This window comes from Streptopelia decaocto, assembly GCF_964273445.1.
Source record: "Streptopelia decaocto genome assembly, chromosome: 1".
NCBI classification, from domain to species: domain Eukaryota; kingdom Metazoa; phylum Chordata; class Aves; order Columbiformes; family Columbidae; genus Streptopelia; species Streptopelia decaocto.
This window is the reverse complement of record NC_138663.1, coordinates 44,204,101-44,224,520: the sequence shown is the minus strand read 5'-3', so window position 1 is coordinate 44,224,520 and position 20,420 is coordinate 44,204,101. Positions and strand designations below refer to the sequence as shown.

At 37.9% G+C, this 20,420-nt stretch overlaps 1 protein-coding gene across 4 annotated transcripts in view; it reads right to left on the bottom strand.

Moving 5' to 3' along the window:
* ANKS1B (ankyrin repeat and sterile alpha motif domain containing 1B) overlaps positions 1-20,420 on the bottom strand; it is a gene marked incomplete at both ends in the record, with an annotated part of 433,162 nt that overhangs the window by 215,547 nt on the left and 197,195 nt on the right. For all 4 annotated transcript variants that reach the window (XM_082076086.1, XM_082076094.1, XM_082076095.1 and 1 more), the window contains 2 exons: positions 4,555-4,627; positions 6,728-7,311. In XM_082076086.1, the coding sequence (XP_081932212.1) occupies positions 4,555-4,627; positions 6,728-7,311 (657 nt within the window). The remainder of the gene's footprint in view (positions 1-4,554; positions 4,628-6,727; positions 7,312-20,420) is intronic.

The following is a 20,420-nucleotide window of genomic DNA, read 5'->3' as shown; positions in this document are numbered from 1 at the left end:
GGTGCATATGTCCCCACACCACTTTGAGCAGAAGGTCACTAGTCAGCACCAACTTTTATTTCCTCTCAGTAACAGGGATCTTGTACTCTTCGGGCTAGTGGGTTTTTTTGTCTGTTATCACTGGGATTAGTTCTTACTTTGTCCCTGATCAGCACTCCTGCTTCTGATTTTACTGGTAAGCTATTCAGATGTTGAATGCTACATGCTCTCAGAGGACATCAGCAGCCATTTTCCTCTCTGCAGTGTCAAGTTTTCTCCTCCAGTAGCTGTACTGCTACCAAACTGAAAGCTCTGCTTTATTTTTTTTGTTTCCGAATGCATGCTGTGGATGAAGTCCTCATGACCATACTCAGCTAGTTCTGATTCTCTCCTTTCACTGCTCCTGTAATTGCTTTTAAGAAAGTCTGCTGGACATCTAAAAGAAGTCTTTCCAGATTTCACCAGTAGGAAAATAAGGGCCAAAGTTCCCATAAATCTTCTCAAAAATTTCATCACAAGATGTCATAATTGTCTAATTTCAAATATAGCTATTGAGTTATCAGTGTATGACATATTGGCTGGATGGTCGCACTCACAGAGTTGCAGTCAATAGATTGATGTCCAAGTGGAGACCAGTGATGAGTAAAGTTCCTCCGGAGTCAGTACTGGGACTGGCACTTTGTCTGCCACATGGACAAGAGGATTGAGTGCACCCACAGAAAGCTTGCTGCTGACAACAAGCTATGTGGTGTGGTCAACATGCTAGAGGGTAGCAGTGCCACCATCCAGAGGGACCTTCACAGGCTTGAGAGGTGGGCATGTGCAAACATCATGAAGTTCAAGAAGGCCAAGTGCAAGGTCCTGCACATGGCTCAGGGCATTCCCAAGCAGAAATACAGGTTGGGCAGAGAACAGCCCTGAAGAGAAAGACTTGGGGGAGTTGATGGATGAGAAAGTCAACACAACCTTGCAATGTGTGCTTGCAGCCCAGAAAGCCAACTATATTCTCTGCTTCATCAAAAGAATCATGACCAGTAGGTCAAGGGACGTGATTCTCCCCCTCTACTCTGCTTTCATGAGACCCCACCTGGAGTACTGTGTTCAGCTCTGGGGCCTCCAACATAAGGAGGACATAGAGCGGTCGGAGTGAGTCCAGGGAAAGGCACAACGATGATCAGAGGGCTGGAGCACCTCACCCTACAAAGAGAAGCTGAGAGATATAGGGTTGTTCAACTTGGGGAAGAGAAAGCTTTGCAGTGATCTTGTAGCAGCCTCCCAGTACCTAAAGGGAACCTCCAAGAAAGACAGAGAGGGACTTTTTGCGAAGGCAAAAGTTCTAGGACAAGGGGTAATGGCTTTAAAATCAAAGAGTGTAGACTTAGGTTAGATATACGGAAGAAATTCTTCACCATGAGGGTGGTGAGGCACTGGAACAGGCTGCCCAGAGAAGTTGTGGATGCCCCATGCCTGGAAGTGGTTTAGACCAGGCTGGATGGGCAACCTGGTCTAGTGGAAGGTGTCCCTGCCCATGCCAGGGGGGTTGGCAGATGATCTTTAAGGTCCTTTCCAACCTAAACTATTCTGTATTTCTATGATATTTCCTCTCAAATATTTTTCACTGAGAATGAGATACTATGTAGTATAAAAAGCTTTTCATGCCTTGTAGATTATTTGTGCTTGAACTTAATAGATATTTGATTTTACAAAACAAAAACTTTTTTGTTCATAAGACACTGAAGTATAATATGAGTAACAGGACTAAGTAAATACATAAATGAAGGATTCCATAGCAAGCTACATTTGTTTTTCAGTGTTATCAGGAATTCTACTGTTTGCTAAAAGGTTTTTAGATTAGAAAACTGAAGTTTCCTGAATATAGTGCTCAATAATCTAGATGTTTCTGTTCAGCACTAAGAGAAATCTCCTTGAATTGTACACTCTGAACATTAAATACATTGTTTTTAACCTCGACTGGATAATCATTTTACACATATATTCAAGTAAAGCTAACAAAACTCATATATTTATATAAAAACTGATGAAGTATTTCAAAATTATATTACTTGATACCATATAGCTAATCTTTGCTCCTAAGCACAGGATAGATCTCTACATTTGTCTGTGTTATGCTTAGCACAGAGCCAGGAAAGAGAGGAGAGGAGGTGAACAAGAAGTTCTGAGATGGAATTTAGGTCCTCAGTACTACAACATATAGGCAGATAGAGCCCTAAGTTAAACACAAAGCGATGCCAACAATGCTGTAAGTAATTAGACGTCTGTAAGTAATTAAACAGGGGCTATGTGAGGCACCTTTGAGGAACACTGAGGCACCTGAAATGTTTCTTGCCAATCAACTATAGGAGCCTAAAAAGAAGAAGCACACACACAAAAAACTGATTTAGGCAGAAAACTTCAAAGTAATCTCTTCACTGGGGCCAAAGACCTATTAAAAAAAAAATCTCAGGTTGTATTACCAGGAAGAAAAACCCTTGTATTGCCTTGTGGTAGTTAATAAGTGGTAACTAACACAAGATAAAATTTTATGTCAAGAAAAATCTGTTGTTATGTATCTAAATATCACTGTAATAAAACTACACTTGATTGATTACTCCAGTCTTCTAATGGAGAGAAATAAAGACTCCTTATTTTCTGCTAGATAACCCTATCACTTTGTTAAGAAAAAAATAAGAATATATTTGAAGTATAACGTGTTTAATATAATGCATTTAATACATTTCATATTATAATAGTTCCCTTTGCTTTGCTGCCTAAACTGTGTTTGACTGGACCTGGAAAAGGCATAAAGGAATGAAAAGTAGAAAACATACATGTAAAGCTGCATATAGCCAGCTCCACAGCAGAAAAATGTGTCTTTATTGCAGTTTCCATGTACAGCAAAATTGGTTAAATTTAAAGAAAAGCATTTGTATTTTGATTAATAGTATAGAGCACAATTTCTTCATTAAGAGCAAAATCAGATCATCATTCTAAACTAGCTAAAGACCATTAAGAAGTTGACAGAAAAGCAAATATGTTGGTTTGCAGGAAGCTGCATACCGAATAGAAAAAAAGTTGGGACTCAGAGTCCCCTCTGGGAACAGAAGCGAAGGGAAGAGTGTATGTGTATCTCCTGCCAACTGAAAGATGTGGAGAACCAAATGCCACATTTGAATGCCAAGAAAAATAATGCATGCAGTAAAAGCCACAAGATGGCTGATGACAAGAGCTGTGAGATATTTTCTGATCTTAAGAGAAAAAAGTAGAAAAAGAAAAGCAGCGGTCAGTCATGGGAAGGGATAGTGTATTACTTACAGATCACTAAGTTATGCAAGATAGTGTATGCATACTGTTGCTTTTGTCTCCTTTTCATAGCTCTTACCTGCTCTGCAACTTCTTAATGGATGCTTGACTTCCTATTTGGTGCCTGTTCACTACCATGATAAAAAATAAAAAGCAGCAAATCCTGAATTACTTAGAATATCTTCTGAAATTAATATCTACCTCCTAACCTAGAGTTTCTCTAAGAATAGATCTTCCTTCCAACACTGCAAGTTTCAGAAAGAAAAAAGCAGGCTGCCAGGAAAACATGCCTTGTACTTTACATGATATTGCCTTTTACTCTTTAGAAAAAAAATAAACTGAATCTGCTTGCTTTATCTGTAATTATATTTGTATTCAAATACATTATTTTCTCTTTTTCCTAGATTCCCTTCTCACTCTCCAGCTGCTGTTAAAATAGCTGTGTCAACTCTATTTAATTGATAAGACACAGCCTTGTCCTGCACAGACATACTGCCCCATGAAATGGATTGTTGTTAAAATACCTTTTTTTTTAATACGTTCAAGCCATAAGGTACATAATCTCCTGCCCAATACATAAACCCAAGTAATTGCATGCACTTGCTAGCAAGGATGTACTAGTACAGGGGAGTTTACATATTTTTGCCTCTAGACCAAATTATTCTTTCCATGAGTTAGGAAGAAGACATAGTAAAATACTTCCAAAATTCTTATCAGCACAGTTGTGTAGGTTTATGCTGACACACCAACAGTCTAGCCATGACTTAAGGAATTCTTAGAATTCACCACGGTAGTGAAGGTTTGAAAATTTTCCCATCATTGCTAACACCAGCCACTGGCTGTCAGCAACACTTTCAGCCCTGTGCCAAATATTTTCTTGAAGCAGCATTTGATTATATAATGCTTTAAAAAGTGTCAGCAGCTACTGGATTATATATACTCAAGGTCCCATTACTCCAAACAAAAACTCAGCTGAAAAAGATTGGAAAATATCTCCCTAGCAGAAAGGATTCAGCACAAAGGCATTAATAGAATATTTTTTTTCTGGTAAGATTTCAAAATAACATTAATGACTCCAATACACTATTTAAAGTCACAGCTCCAGGATACTGGGCCTAATGCATCTCTCACAGTAAACAGCATCAATTCTGTGCATGTTTATTCAAATACCTACAAATGATTTCAACACAGTGGGTTACTTGGCATTATCTTTTCCCCCGTTTCCCTATAGACAGTTAAGTCAAAATTAAACAATAGTTAGTTGTTTTTCCTTACTTGTAGTGTGATCACTCATCTCCCCCAGTCCAGTAGTAATTCCAGCATCTATTGAACTCATGATTTTATCAATCTACAAAGAGAGAAGAATGAAAACAATTGATGGCCTCATCTTTGTTATTTAACTTCAGGTTTTGATGCATACATTGATGGCATTATTACTCTCATTAGGAAAACAAAAATCAATATTGGAGAACACAAAAATCAAAGACAGACAATTTCTGCACTTTGATTTTTATTTTGCAACATTTGCATGCTATCAAAAGCTAAAGCTAGAGATTAGTATTTCTTTTTATACAGTACAGTTCCTTTCGTACTGATGACTCTGGTCATCTAGGTATATCTCATTCTTCGAAACTACAGGGTGTATCAAAAAGATGGACACAATTTGAAATCACAAGGCTTTGAAACTGGGTCCATCTTTTTGAAAAACCTTGTACTTTGTCATACTTCAGTATATAAATACAAAGGAGGAAAATACATCTATTCAAGTATATTACAGAATGGATTTTAATTTCATAGGCTCATTTAATTTGATGATAACTGTGAATCACTAAAGGTCTCTTTAAGCAGTAATACTAATGCATAAGAACATTGTTTTGTGTGTTATAAAGTACTAAAGCAATTGTTCAATTAAGATTTCCAGAGAATTTCCTGTATCACTTTTTTCCACATGCCCCAAGACCACTGAATAGAAATTAAACACATCTATGTCCCCACATGCCGCAGAATGATAGTGTTTGTGAAACAGCACTGCATTGGTCCCAAAACTCACTTGCATATTTCTAACCTACATTGAACTTACTATATCAAAACTATTATACCTTTCTAATTTTCTGTAAGAACATGACAAAACAAAAAGTGAATCAAAAGGCTGGTGTTGTCTAAGAAGGCAGTCACAGAGAACCAGCTTTTACTGAGCTTAATATTAAGACTATTAAGAAAACTGTGTCCTTTTTAAAAATATGTATTTGTCACTGGTGACAGAAGAAAATCTGGTAATTATGTCAGGATCTGCAGATTTAGAATTCATTCAGGTTTTTTTGTTTTGATTTCAATAAACTACATTTTTCTTACTCTTAAGTATAATCTAATATTAATGTCCCCCTAAAAAGGCAAACTTGGACTTGACTCGTTTCAGGATTTCATAACAATGCATCCCGGTTATTATGATCAAAACCTGATCCTAAGTACCTTTTCACTGAGAAAGTATCTGCTTTACAACAAAAATTACCTTCAAATGCCCTATCAAATCAGACATTAGATGAGCTGGAAACCTTTCTCTAGAAAAATAACCAATCAGACAAACAAGTTCTGGATTCTTTCCAAAATGAAATGGCACTCTGGAGATACATACATCTCCCCATAGTAGTAATTTTAAAGAGAAATGCTTGCTTCTCTGTAATAACAGTAAGGATATAAACATTTCCCACTCTCACTTTACCTCAGTAAGGAGGGAACTTTTGTGTCTATGAAAAATCATTTACATTCCTGAAATGTATCACAGGAAAAAAAAGAATAGGTGTCTAAAAATGTTTTAAATCTAGTTCTAAAACTAAAATAAAGACTCTTGTATCAGCAAGCCTGTGCACTACAAACTCAGTGTGGACATTTCTTTCAATAGTCCCAAATTCATTGTAGCTATAGTTCATTCCCACTTCACACAAGTCAGGTATATGTCGAGCATCATGTACACAGGCTACATTAACAGTTAGAGGATAGGTTACATAGGGAGGGTTTGTAAAATGCATAATCAACCTAAAACTCTTAGGTTCTCCTTGTCTCTTGCTGGTGGGCATTGCCATGGTGGGAAATAATTAAAAATATGTAAACAATGGGCATAGCTACAAAGAATTATATCAACTTTGATAGTGTCAGCCGTGAGGGCTTTAGTAGAAAATAATTTCTATGTAACAATACATTGTAGAATTACTTCCGGTTAACTTCATTCACTATGGAAACCATGGACTTCACTAAGTGTGCAGCGTTTTGAAATGAAATGCATTACATTCTGTGCCAGCTGTCAAACTACCACGCATCACACTACGACATACTCTCTGAGGATTTGCAGTGTGGAAGATTCACTTTTTATTCCATCTCTGAAACTGAAAACAATAACAGCATTTACACAATACCATATCTTTGCTTGTACTTAAAAATGAACAAAACTTACTTCTTCCCATTCTGATGTGAAGGAAGGTGTTCTCTCCGAATTCCCTTTGGAGCACTGTTGGCTTGGTGTGGGTTCACTCCAGTTGCTTCTTGCTTTTTTGTCATTTGGTGGATGTGTGATAAGATTGGAATCAGACTTCGAAACATTTTTGCACAAATGCATTTCAAGCAAAGCCTTTGGTAAAGATCGTATTCTCCCAAGCGTGCACGCTCGCTCCACAAATCCCCCAGTCGTAATAACCCACTGTTCACTTATCCTTGCTGATGTGCCAACCAACGTATGGTTTTCTACTGGTTTAGTTTTAGTATGAAATATGGTTCGGTTTACAACTGGTGGCTTTTTTTTCTTAACAGGAGGATCAGCGTTGCTTTCTTTCCGTGTCTGTATCTGCTGCACTGTGCTCTTGCTCAAAAGGCTTTTTTCCAGTGGGCCACTGCACTGGTTTGTTTTGCTGTACAGCTGGAGCGGGTTATCAGGTGGGTCACAGGCAGGTGATGAGCCATGAAGTAAACCGGCAAACTGTTCAGCGGGGTGTCCTTCAGGAAGCTCACTTTCAGTGGATGTTTCTCCCTGGCAAAGACGCTCTGAAATGAGAGAGTACTTTGTAAAAAAAAAAAAGGGTGATAAAATACCAAAAACAACAAAACCTTTACTCTCCACAAAAAGGACTTTTGTATGCTGCTTGCTTCTTTCTTACATACAGAAGCAAAAGATACTTATGCCATGAATTTATTTATTAGTCTCTTAAAAAACAATTCTCTCCTTTCTTGTTGAAAAACAGCCAAAACTACTCAGTGCTACACATGAAATCCAGGGGAAAAAAAAAAAAAAAAAAAAAGAAAAATTGTAAAATAAAATAGGTCACTGTTATTCCATAAACTTGGTGGTGCCTCTTTTAATTCGTTATTGAGGTGAAATATGTACAAATTATATGATTTAGTATGATGAATTAGCTAGTTACTTTGCAGGTAGTAAAACACATGAAGAACCAGTATTGTCAGGAGTATTGTTAGCAATTTTTCTTTTTATAGTCATTATAATGATAGTGAATTTACACTATGCTGCCTTTTTGCTGACAGTCTCTAGAGAATAGATTTGAAGTGTTATTTTTATTTCTGGGAACTTTTGAGAACAGATTCAGAATAACAGAGCCACTGGAAAAAAAAGAATAGGAAATCAAGCCTTTTTGAAACATTTTTTATACACAATTTAGCACACACACATACAAAAAGAAACTACAGAAAAAATGCCATTTTTGGCACAGTTCAGAATGGTTTATTAAAAATTTATAGCCCTTTTAATGTCTGTTGCTGTAAGAACTAGGAGAAAAAAAAAAAAAGAGACCTTTTTCTACCTGTGCTGCGTCATTTAAAGCGTTGGTGTGGATAAGATCACTCTATCCACATGGCATTAATTTTGCATGTTCTACTCAGAATCACTGTGTCCCCAATAACAGTTGCATCTCTATACTTCATTAAAGATAAAAACATTCATCTAATTCCTGCGAGAAGTTGTATGTTGATATGTAGCCTCCAAGTGCAGGACTGTATGCACATATTACCAGAAGGAACCAAACATAGCATAATGTTATACTTTGCTTAGAAACTGAACAGTTTCATCCTATTTGCTAAAATATCTGTTTGTAAAAATAAAACCACAAATCTCAAAATATGACTTCTAAAAGGAGGTGGTATTTGACTATGTGAATGAGAAAAGAAAGTTTTTGGTGTGTACTATAAAACACCATCAGCTCTTCCACTAGTCAGCAGCTTGAAAGTGTAAAATCACATATTCTTTTCATTTGTTAAAATTTCAAGATAAAAATGACTTGCAACTTACTTGCAGCTGGGGTTTTGAAAAAACATATACATCATACTGACTGTTGTTCGGCCTTATGTTTTGGACAATGAGAACACCTGTGTTTAGGCAACATAGGCCTGTGATAGACTTGGAGGCACCTAATGGAAGGAACATGCTTGAGATTGCTGCCATGCTGTGGGAAAGATCAAAGCACAGCAGTAAACTACACCTGTGTGAATCCCTGACATACAGGTGAAAATGGCAGGTATGGTGATCCTCTAGCAAGGACTGAGCTCTGCCTCTGCCCAGGTCCTGCGTCAGGGATTCTTTGGTTCACAAGGTAACAAGAATAAATTTACTCTTTGCATTTCATCTCTTGTTTTGTGGTTGTTCCTGCATCCTGTCTGTGTTGGTTCACACACTCAGAAAATTTACTTTCCTTCTTCGGTAAATAACTGACTAGAATATATACTTGTTACAGAATCACAGAATCGACTGGGTTGGAAAAGACCTCAGAGATCATCAAGTCCAACCCTTGGTCCAACTCCAGTCCATTCACTAGATCATGGTACTAAGTGCCATGTCCAATCTCAGTTTAAAAACCTCCAGGGACGGTGAGTCCACCACCTCCCTGGGCAGCCATTCCAATGCCTGACCACTCTCTCTGTAAATAATTTCTTTCTAATATCCAGCCTAAATTTCCCCTGGCAGAGTTTAAGCCCATGCCCCCTTGTCCTATTGCTGACTGCCCGGGAGAAGAGACCAATCCCCACCTGGCTATAACTTCCCTTCAGGTAGTTCTAGAGAGTGCTGAGCTCAGCTCTAAGCCTCCTCTTCTCCAGACTAAACAACCCCAGTTCCCTCAGCCTCTCCCCATAGGTCTTGTGTTCAAGTCCCTTCACCAGTCTTGTTACTTTAGACCTTTTGCAACTAAAAGGATGTGGGGTGTTGTGGCAAAAGGTTGAATATGGGATATGACAGAGCTTAAAGAATCAATAATGCCAGAAAAGTTGTTCTGGGGGGAAAGAGCCAGGGAAAAGGGGGACATGGGATGAGACATTCTCACTTCCTTTCATTTCTGAAAGTTGCTGAATTAAATATATGTCTGCAATTTTGAAGGTGAACTTAAAATGGAAAACAAATGATGCAAATAATGTTTGACTTAGGTGTTTTTTCCCTTACAAGAAAAACCCAGCATCTGGGATTCAGGTCCAGATTAAGACATCTTATACATATATACACAGGTAAGAAGTATGTAAGCTCCCGCCATAGTGAGAGATCAGGTTGATAAAGTCAGTGTGACCTAGAGAGTGATGCCACTCACTCCATGCTGTAGCTGGTCAGCTGAATCCTTCCCCGTACTCTGGTAACTGTATTGACTAGACTGCCAATGCTTATAATGGGATATGGCATCCAGTTTGCATTCAGGTACCTACATTCAGATGTCTTAAACATGAATTGAATTATCTTCTGCTGTTCCAGAGATGAGTCTTAGCAGTTGTCTATTGAACTCACTTCAGAGATAAATGCTTTTGTCAGGACAAAGAAAAAAGAATACATCGGGAAAAAGAAAACCTTACAGACACATGGATTGCAAGGATTTCAACAATATCTAAAATATCTTCACTACATTTATACTGCTAAATAAAACTTTTCTTTGATACTTTTTACTTAAATGAAGACCTTTGTTAATTACATGACGTGGGAATCGAAGATCTCATAGCTATGCCTTCTTCATCACATGATTTTGAGGAATGCAAACCACATATATATTGGGCAATGAAAAAGACTGAGGTTGTCTGGAAAACATAGTATGTGGTCATGATGAAGGTTAAGAACCAAGTAGCACTGCACGCTGCACTGCAACCCTAGAACAGGTTATCCAGAGAGGTGGTTTCTCCATATTTGGAGGTTTTCAGGTTTATTCCTGGCTGGGAAAAGTCATGCCTGATCTGATGATGACAGTTCTGCTCCAAACAGGACCTCTAAACATCCGTTCCAAACGACACTTTAATGATCCAATTATAATTCTGAATACTTTGACTTTTGAATTGTTAACTGCTAAGGCTAATGCTCTTTTAATACAGAATTATATTGTAATTTTAGTTCCATAATACAGCTAATGCTTAATACTTTTATGTTCAGAGAATAATGAGAGTACAGAGATGGACTATACCACAGCTCTAAATAGTATAGTAGCCTACTACTCACTGTATTGTTTTAAAGAAATCATAAAAGGAAAATATAATCCAGGCAATAGATAGTCATAAAATAATTTGCCAGAGTATGCTTTTCTTTTTTATTCCAAGTCAGTCTTTGTTGACCTAAGACGTGAAGCATGAGATATTAAGTAATCTCTTAGATATGGTACACCGTATCTAAAACTGCAACTACATGTTGATGATCAGAGGGCTGGAACACCTCTCCTATAAGGACAGGCTGAGAGAGTTAGAGTTGTTCAGCCTGGAGAAGAGAAGGCTCCAGGGAGATCTTATTGCAGCCTTCCAGTACCTAAAGAGGACCTACAAGAAAGACAGAGAGGAACTTTTTACAAGGACATGTAGTAATAAGACAAGGGTTAATGGCTTTAAACTGAAAGAGGGTAGATTTAGATTACATATAAAGAAGAAATTCTTCACTGAGGGTGGTGAAGCACTGGAACAGGTTGCCCAGATTTGTGGATGCTCCATCCCTGGAAGTGTTCAAAGTCAAGTTGGATGGGGCTTTGAGCAACATGATCTCATAGATAGATGTCTCTGCTCATGGCAGGGAGGGTTGGTCCCTTCCAACACAAACCATTCTAAAACTCTATGATTCTCTGTCTTCATAGAATCTCAGTCTCAAGAGCTTAAAGTATGAAGACCTCCAAACAGGAGAACATAATGCTTCTTCTGTATCCTTGCTAGAACAGGCAACTTAAAAAAAAAATCCTTCCTGAGCTTTTAATAATTACCCATATCTGAGATTGGTGTCTATTGTTGCATATTTCTGACAAAAATATTAAGGCAACGGATACTGAAATCTATATTTCTTCTGAGGCTTAGTCATGATGCACAAAATGTGACATTTTATGTGTTATTTTATGTCTGTTCTTAAACATATCAAAATTATTCTCATTCTTTTGAATACTACCGTGCATCGAAAACAATCCTTTCATTAAGTTGTCTATAATGATGATCAATGTCCTGTGTGGTTAGAATTAATCTTATATCTACTGATATACTTGAGAAATTCAGACTCTCCATTCCTATTGTGTTCTATCCCCTAACTTTATCATATGCTTTTTAACTGTTTTATTAGATGCTTTATTTTTATTTGTTTCAACCAACTTAACTGGCAGTAAGAAACAATATGAAATGCAATTATATTGTACAGGTCTATACTCAGCGAATAGTAAGTTAACAATACAGTTTTGATTCCTCATGGGCTTTTGAGTAAGTCTTCTGAGAATGGACTTCAAGAAAAAGCATGAGGATACCAGGGAGAGAGAATAGGTGGAGAAGTTCAAGCACTTGGATTGAATCCCAACGAACAGAATGTTTCTGTTTATGATAAATTGTTTTTTTTTTTCTTTTTGCAAGAACATTTATTTTTGTCCTCTTAAAAAAGAAGCCAACAGGAAGAGATCTTGCTTCCTCACCAGATATTGCTTTTCTTACCACCCTGTCTTTTTACTTGTAAACAGCATCCTAAATACCAAAACATAAACTATGTTATTTCTACAGATCTTTAGTGTTATTACAAGTGCACATACAGCTTATCCATCTGAGTGGATTACTTCTGAAAATCACTGTGACACTGCCATATCTGTGTTGCATGAAAAACATTTACATTTGGAACTACAAATAAATTCAGTTCTGCCACAATCTCAAAGCCACAGATACATATTGCTATTATCACCAGTTTATATAGAACCAAACTGGCATTCAGGCAGCAGATGCAATTCAATCAGCTATTTATTTACACACTGGTGCACCCCAGCACACTTGCCTGTGGTACATATATAGAATTCTGTCGAATACCATTTCTCACTTTCAGTATTTGAGAGCTATAATTTACAGATGCTTCATCAAACTCACATACCTATTTTCTGAATCTGACTCCAAAACTACTGAGCACATTAAGAAAATCAGGAGCTTACTAAACACTGTGAATTTTACATTCATGCAAAGTTGGAAATCATATTCACATTTGTATCTCAAGAGACTAAATGTTCAAAAGTAAAGTACATTGAGAAGAATAACAGTTATAATAATAGTAATGAAAAGAGTGGTAATAGATAAATTATAAGGACAGAGTTACATCTTTAACAGGCATTGCTGTTGCCATGGCACAAGTTTCTAATATAAAATAAAAATCCACAATAAATTTGTTCTATAGCTATGGTCACAAATGTATTGTGACACTTGCATTATTAATCTATTCAAGTTTTCTTTCATTTGATACAGAAAGATTTTTTTTTTTTTTTTAGCAGCACACTCTACACGTGTGTATTATCTGCCCAAAAATGTATTCTCAATTCCCTTTTCCACATACTCAGCTGATTGATAAAACTAACAGTCGCAGCTGAGTAATATTTGGAGAGTACCCTCTCATAGAGGGATGGTGAACAAGGAAGTCATCTTATTTGCATGGTGAAGACCGCTTTGGACACACTAGAATACCTTCAGGGGCGATGATATTGTTTGTACTGCCAAAGTGATATCATAAAATGGGATGATTGGCAAGAAAGGTGTAAGACAGAAAATTCATAGTATTTAAAAACTGAAGCCACAATATTCTGGAAGGCATTATTTAACACAGCAAACAGCATGGTGCCCTGACCAAGCTCCAGCTCTTTGATGGTAGTGTGTTGCCTGCAGATATCTTTGATGAGGCAGTGCAATGTTTTCTCACTCTAGTAAATGTTATAGCAAGGTACCACGGACCTGTGTGGGAGAGAGAGCAACACGATTACTAAGTGACTAATGAAGAATGTGGGTTTCTACTGTCACCAGCAACAACACAGAAAAGGAGCAACAGTGTCCAGCCAGATTGCTGTTTCTCCTTCTGCTTCCTCCAAAGTCCGGAGAAACCACCAGAAGGTGGTTTGCAAGGTTGGTGTCAGTGGTCTCCAGGCTCTGTGCCAGGGTTCCAACATGACCAGCTTCTCAAAGCTGTACAGTCCCTGAGAAACCACAGTAAAAGTCTCTGTGGATTATGTGTTTGCTTTTACCAGCTTCATGACTGCCAATTCAAGCCCTTAACATCACAGTCTGTACTTGACTGTACTGAAGGATTTTACTGCCTCACTATTGCTACCTTCTCAGTAATTTCACTGTCCACATTTCCCTTATCTGTTTCACAAGGAACCATCAGGAATTGCAAAAGACAAGAAAGATTTCAGAGGAAAGACAGTTCCGTATGGAGCTTTCAGAACGTTGCTTGCCAGCCTCTAATGAAGAAAAAAGCTTTCTGTGAGGAGAGATATTAGTTGGTAATTACTGCTAATTCTAAGCACATTAAAATATTGAAATATAGTTCTTGCCCAAAATTTCAGCAATAGGAGTGTAATCTGGTGCAAATAGAGTTAATTTTAACTCTTATTGACATACTGACTCTCCTGTAAATTTTCAGAAATTCGTTTTGATATTTGGAGAGTATATTCTGTATTCGAGGAGGAAACAAATGCAATACTTACAAAGATCACATAAAGGATTAATCTTTAACTGCAAAATTCAAACTAGACAAAAATAAAGAACTGCAGCTGCCACCCCCATAATGCCGTTTCCATGAGAATTTCTTTCCGCCTGACTACATAAGGCATGGGGTCCTAGGCAGCTTAATGACAGGCAGCCTCTCATGAACCATCACATTTAATAGCACAAGAATCTTCCTCCTCATAAAAATAAGAAGGTTTCAGAAAACTAACATGTTAACATATTTATGGGCTAAAAATTTCAAGCAAATAAAATAATTTTCAGCATCCTCCAGGTGAAATGCTGAACTAATTCATCATTCCTGTTCAAACTAAAATTCTACTATAAGAAGATATTTCAACTCTACCATGCAACAAAAAGGAAAGAAAACCCACAGTATTTCTTTGTAATACTCAAGCCAGCTTTCATGGGAAATTCTGAGAAATGAATGGAAATTGATGCAAAATGTAATTTTGCAGAAAGATCACATATAATTGCATTGAGAAATTCTGCGATAATCTCTTCTTGCAGGATAAAGCTAGCAGTTGAGTGGGCTGTGGTTGTGCTCAGAAAGTACATGTTAATTTGACAATGTAGTACAGCAGGGAAGAGTTTAGAAGAGGAAAATTTTGTGACACTTGATAACCAAAATCAGTGCAAAGCAATATGCATGTGACAGATGAGCTCTTGAAACCATAACCTTTTGTTGAAGATCTAATGAAACCTCATTAATTGTTGCACTCCTGATATTTCACACAGCGAATGCAAAGAAGGAATGACAAAGTCCTCCACCAACTAGGAACAAAACTTACTATTTATCAAGGCAAAAGAGACTGGAAAAATAACAGATGATTTTTAGAATGCAGTTTATAAAAGGAGATGTTGCTCAACAATTTCAACACTTGTATTTGGAAGGAAGGCTTTGCCAAAGCAACAATTCAGTTTCCCCCAGTATGAGACAAAAGCAGAAAGAATGCAAAATATATGGTCTGGCATTTGCACTGATCATACACATGTTTTTCCTAACCTTGATAAAGAATGTATTTCTAATCTGAGAAGTATTTTTAAGATACTTAAGATGTGAAACAAAGTACTTTGCCTCTCCTCATTCCACATACCAGCTCATTTATGCTGTTTCATCTTATGTTTCAAAGCCAGCAAGAATGGAATCAGTGATTTTATAAGAAATTATGTAAAACAAAGACCCCCTCACTCCAAATGCTCACATTTAAGTTCTGCAAAATTTCCTGTTAGGCAGAAGAAACAAAGCTGTAAGGACAGAAATTGTATAAATATTAAAAATGTGCAGAAAATACCTCTCGCTGTAAAATTACAATCCAGTTCTAGATGTAGATACATGCAGTCATGGAAGATTACATCCCAAATTGCAAAGTTTTTCAACTCTGTGTGGAACATTTACTGAAATTGTATATAATTACTTACATGTCACTGCGTTGAAACTAATCACTACAAATCATGGTCTTTTAGCAAGCCTGTAACTCACTACAAAAACAAGCATTAAACTACAATAGTTCAGGCATGAAAGAGCAATGAATGAACTTGGAATACAACTATCCACTTTCAGGATCCATAACAAATGACACTTTACTAAGCTCTCTTACTAACACAGAGCAAAAGGCACCTAAGGAGCTAAAAGGACCAGCTGAAAAAAGGGAAGAGAAATTATTGATCTGCAGCTGCCTGAGGCAAAAGCTGCAAATCAGCCTCTTACAGGCTATTTGCAGGACCATGTTGGTTAACTAGATTTTACCAAAACTTACAGAAACTTTCTCCTTGTCTTAAAAGAGCTAAGAAAATTTCATTAAAATTATTTTTATTTTTTTCTGACTTCTTTGTATACTTATGTAACTAAAAAGATATGATTATGAAAAACTGTGTGAATCATCAACTAGTTGCTGGTCACAAGCTCCCACAGAGATATTTCCTTGATATTTCCAAATGTGGGTCAGTTGTTTTGGTTACAAACAGAGGGTTTGCCATCCCTGTTTCTGAACTACAGAGTCTGAGAGAGAGGCAAAGTTTAATCCAATGAAAACCCTACTTACATAACTGGTGGAAAATTAATGCAACGTAAGTGCTACATGTAGAAATCCCAAACTATTTACCTTCTCTTAGAATCATGTGAAAGTTAGAGGACTGAGTTTCACTTAATGAATAGCTGTGGCAACAGAAAGCATTGCCACCCACCTTGCTGCTCTCCAGTCAGAAGGTATCACTCAACAGTTCCACTGCCACAGCTGTTTGTAAGAATGGCCTCTGATCTGCTTAGGGCAAATCAACTGTGCCAATTTGGGTAGAGCAGTTGAGTTCATTTGGCTTATTTTGTTTGAGACAGATTAGAAACCCTTCAGCTGAAGCCAGATCTGGGGTGGCCACCTATGAAAGAGTGCAATGACAAGGAGATGCTGGTAACATCTTCAGTCACTTCCACAGAATTCTGCTGTTCTTGAAAGGATGATATTTCTCTGCAATGCAAGGGTCAGCTTTCCCCTCTGAAACACATCGGGTGGATACACCCTTAAGACACCACATAGCTCTGCTCTTCAAACATGTTATATCTCCTGAGAAGACCATTTTCTTACATAGGTGGAATAATGTGCATGAGGACAATAAATATTAGCATGGTCTAATGAAGAGGACTAATTTCACAGAATCACAGAATGCTATGGATTGGAAGGGACCTCGAAAGATCATCCAGTCCAATCCCCCCACTGGAGCAGGAACACCTAGATGAGGTTACACAGAAAGGTGTCCAGGCAGGTTTTGAATGTCTCCAGAGAAGGAGACTCCACAGCCTCTCTGGGCAGCCTGTTCCAGGCTGTTAGCCTCACTGTGAAGAAGTTTCTTCTCGTATTTAAGTGGAACCTCTTATGTTCCAGTTTGCACCCATTACCCCTTGTCCTATCATTGGTTGTCACCGAGAAGAGCCTGGCTCCATCCTCGTGACATTCACCCTTTACATATTTATAAACATTAATGAGGTCACTCCTCAGTCTCCTCCAAGCTAAAGAGACCCAGCTCCCTCAGCCTTTCCTCACATGGGAGATGCTCCACTCCCTTAATCATCTTCATGGCTCTGTGCTGGACTCTCTCCAGCAGTTCCCTGTCCTTCTTGAACTGAGGGGCCCAGAACTGGACACCATAATCCAGATGTTGTCTCACACAAAAGGATTTTAAAGCTAAAAGGATTTAAGATAGTTCAGCTGTCGAAGACAATTTAAGAGTCTAGGAACTGTAAACAGGAAAACAGGATGTGAACCTAAGTGATCAGAAACTACAGCAGTATGGGTGGCACTGCCCAATTATAGGCTCATATTCAATAGCCCAGATTCTGTTCAGGTAACAGCTTGATTAGAATATCAGGAAAAACAGGATGTAGAAAATCTCTACCACCAGAGAGCTCCATCCAGTTGTTGGCACATCATTAATTAGTACAGGAAACTTCCTTACTACATAATTAGATACTTTGGATTTAGAAAGCAACTTATTTTCAGAGATAACTTGTTCTTATCTATAGTGTCAGAGGCAATGAATGCTTCAGTATAGGTTATAAAAAAATCATCAGGTCCTTAAACCAGAAATATCTGAAGCAAGACAGGCCTAAAATGTTACTATTGCTTCATTCTGCTCTAATTTACTTATTTTTCCCTCAGTATAAGGAAGATTAATGGACATCAATAATTATGTTTACCTGTGAACTGAAGACTGGGATCAGCCAGTAAATTTTAAGTGAAACTTGATTTAAGTTCATCTAATCTTTCAGTCCAACTGTCAATATGAAGACTAAAAGTCTGTAATTTGCAAGTAGCTTCAAAATATCTCTAAGCAATCTGAACCTTGTTTTTATCATTTGATACCAGCCCAAGTCATGCAGTAATCACAAAAGAGAAGTACAAAGGTCTGAATCAATGTAACTGCCTGCTTCTTAAAATTGGCATATTTATTCTAGTTTAGTTAAACCATACTTTATACTAAAACAGATACAGCAATGTTTTTTACTACATGACAGATTCAGCATAAATCCATCATTTCCAAGGTCTGATACTTTTTGCCAGTATTTGAAGTCAATTTGTTGATAAAGTCTATTAAAAAAGAAAGACCATTACACTTGTACAACTTCACAATTCTCCAGTGAAGAGTTGCGGTCTACAGCTTCCTCACAAGGAGAGAAGGAGGGGCAGGCTCTGAACTCTTCTCTTCAGCGACCAATGACAGAATCCAAGAGAATGGCAGGAAGATGTGCCTGGGGAGATTTAGGTTGGACATTAGGAAAAGGTTCCTCGCCCAGAGGATGGTGGAGCACTGGAACAGGCTCCCCAGGGAGATGTCACGGCCCCAAGTTTGACACTGTTCAAGAAGAGACTGGACAATGCCCTCAGACACATGGTGTGAACTGTGGGGTTGTCAAATGTGTGGACAGGAGTTGGACTTGATAATCCTCGTGGGTCCCTTCCATCTCAGGACATTCTATGATTCTACTTTTTTTCCCTAAATGGCTACACCTCTAAGAATCCCTGTTGAAAAGTAAGAACTCCAAGCCTTTTTGTGGTGTGAGTTCTCCTTAATTTATCTTGACAGAGGGATTGACTTGAGGCAAATAAAAATATGTAATCTTCATTGTGGGTGTGGCAGTAACACTATACACCAACATGTGAGATGTCCATAGTGGAGGGGTGATTTTGTCCCTCTATTCCACTCTAGTGAGACCCCACCTAGAACACTACATCCAGTTCTGAAGCCCGCAGTACAGGAAAGACATGGACCTGTTGGAGAGAGGCCAGAGGACGCCACAAAAATGATCAGAGGGCTGGAACACCTCTCCTATGATGAAAGGATGAGACAGTTGGGGTTGTTCAGCCTAGAGAAGAGAAGGCTCTGGGGAGACCTTATTGTGGCCTTCCAGTACTTAGAAGGGGCCTACAAGAAAGATGGGGACAGACTTTTTAGCAGAGCCTGTTGCAAGAGGACAAGGGATAATGGCTTTAAACTAAAAGAGGGGAGATTCAGACTAGATACAAGGAAGATTTTTTTTTAAATGAGGGTGGTGAAACACTGGCACAGGTCGCCCAGAGAGGTGATAGATGCCCCATCCCTGGAGACATCCCAGGCCAGGCTGGATGGGGCTCTGAGCAACCTGACCTAATTGAAGATGTCCCTGCTCATTGCAAGGGGTTGGACTAGAGGACCTGTAAATGTCCATTGCAACCCAAACCATTCTATGATTCTATGAATTCTAAATGTAGGCATCAGAGAAGGCCCTTGGCTGGTTAAAGCTGACTAGAATTTAAGGCAATGCTAGCCTGTCTTTTACTGAAGCTGACATGTATGGTACAATGTCTTTAAAAAGAAAATTAACACAGCAGTCAAATTGATAAACTTTAGGTCAGAAAGTACCATTTGTACCTGTCTTGCATGTAAGAGCACAGAGTAAGGAGGTTCATCTCCCTTAACAATATGCGCATCCAACAGCAGACCTAAAGGAGTTAAAAAAGATGAACCCAGTTCTTAGGCATTGTACAGCTCACTTAAGTGTCCCTACTTCAAGCATACTAAATATGAAAATCAGTTAATTTCTATTTCACACTGCCCTCTAAATGGAATATACAAAAAAGCAGATTGAAAATTTTTGGAAAGAAAAAAAAGAGCACACTTTAAAGAATAGCTAAAATTCCTGAGAAATTAAAAAAATATTCAAGAATAATGAATTACAAAAGGAGAGAGGGAAAACACTAAAACAGAAGCTAAGGGAATCTGATTTCTAATTCCAAGGACCTATTGCATGTTACCAGAATTGCACTACTCAGCAAAAGTGCTTTTAGTCTTCTTGCTACATCTGTACCTCCTGTCAGGAAGCTCACTTGATCATGATATTGAAATTGGATGTCTCTGCCTTTCATTTCTGCCATGTTACTCTCCTATATTATTACAGCTGCTACAAATTTAAATTACTGTCCAGGTGCAACCTGAAGTTTTCAAATACATGTTGAAGGGACACTGCTCAGTGAATTGAAGCTGAAGTGAATTGAATGGAGTTACTAGTTTTACTGCATATCTAGTCTAAGGTCAATCATGTTTAAACGCAACTTTTCTTATATAAATAGCAATGACATTATTTTTTTGTGTTACATTTGATTTTGCTGCTATAATTAGACTTATAGATTTGTCATAGACAATTTCTGGAATAAGTCGTAATA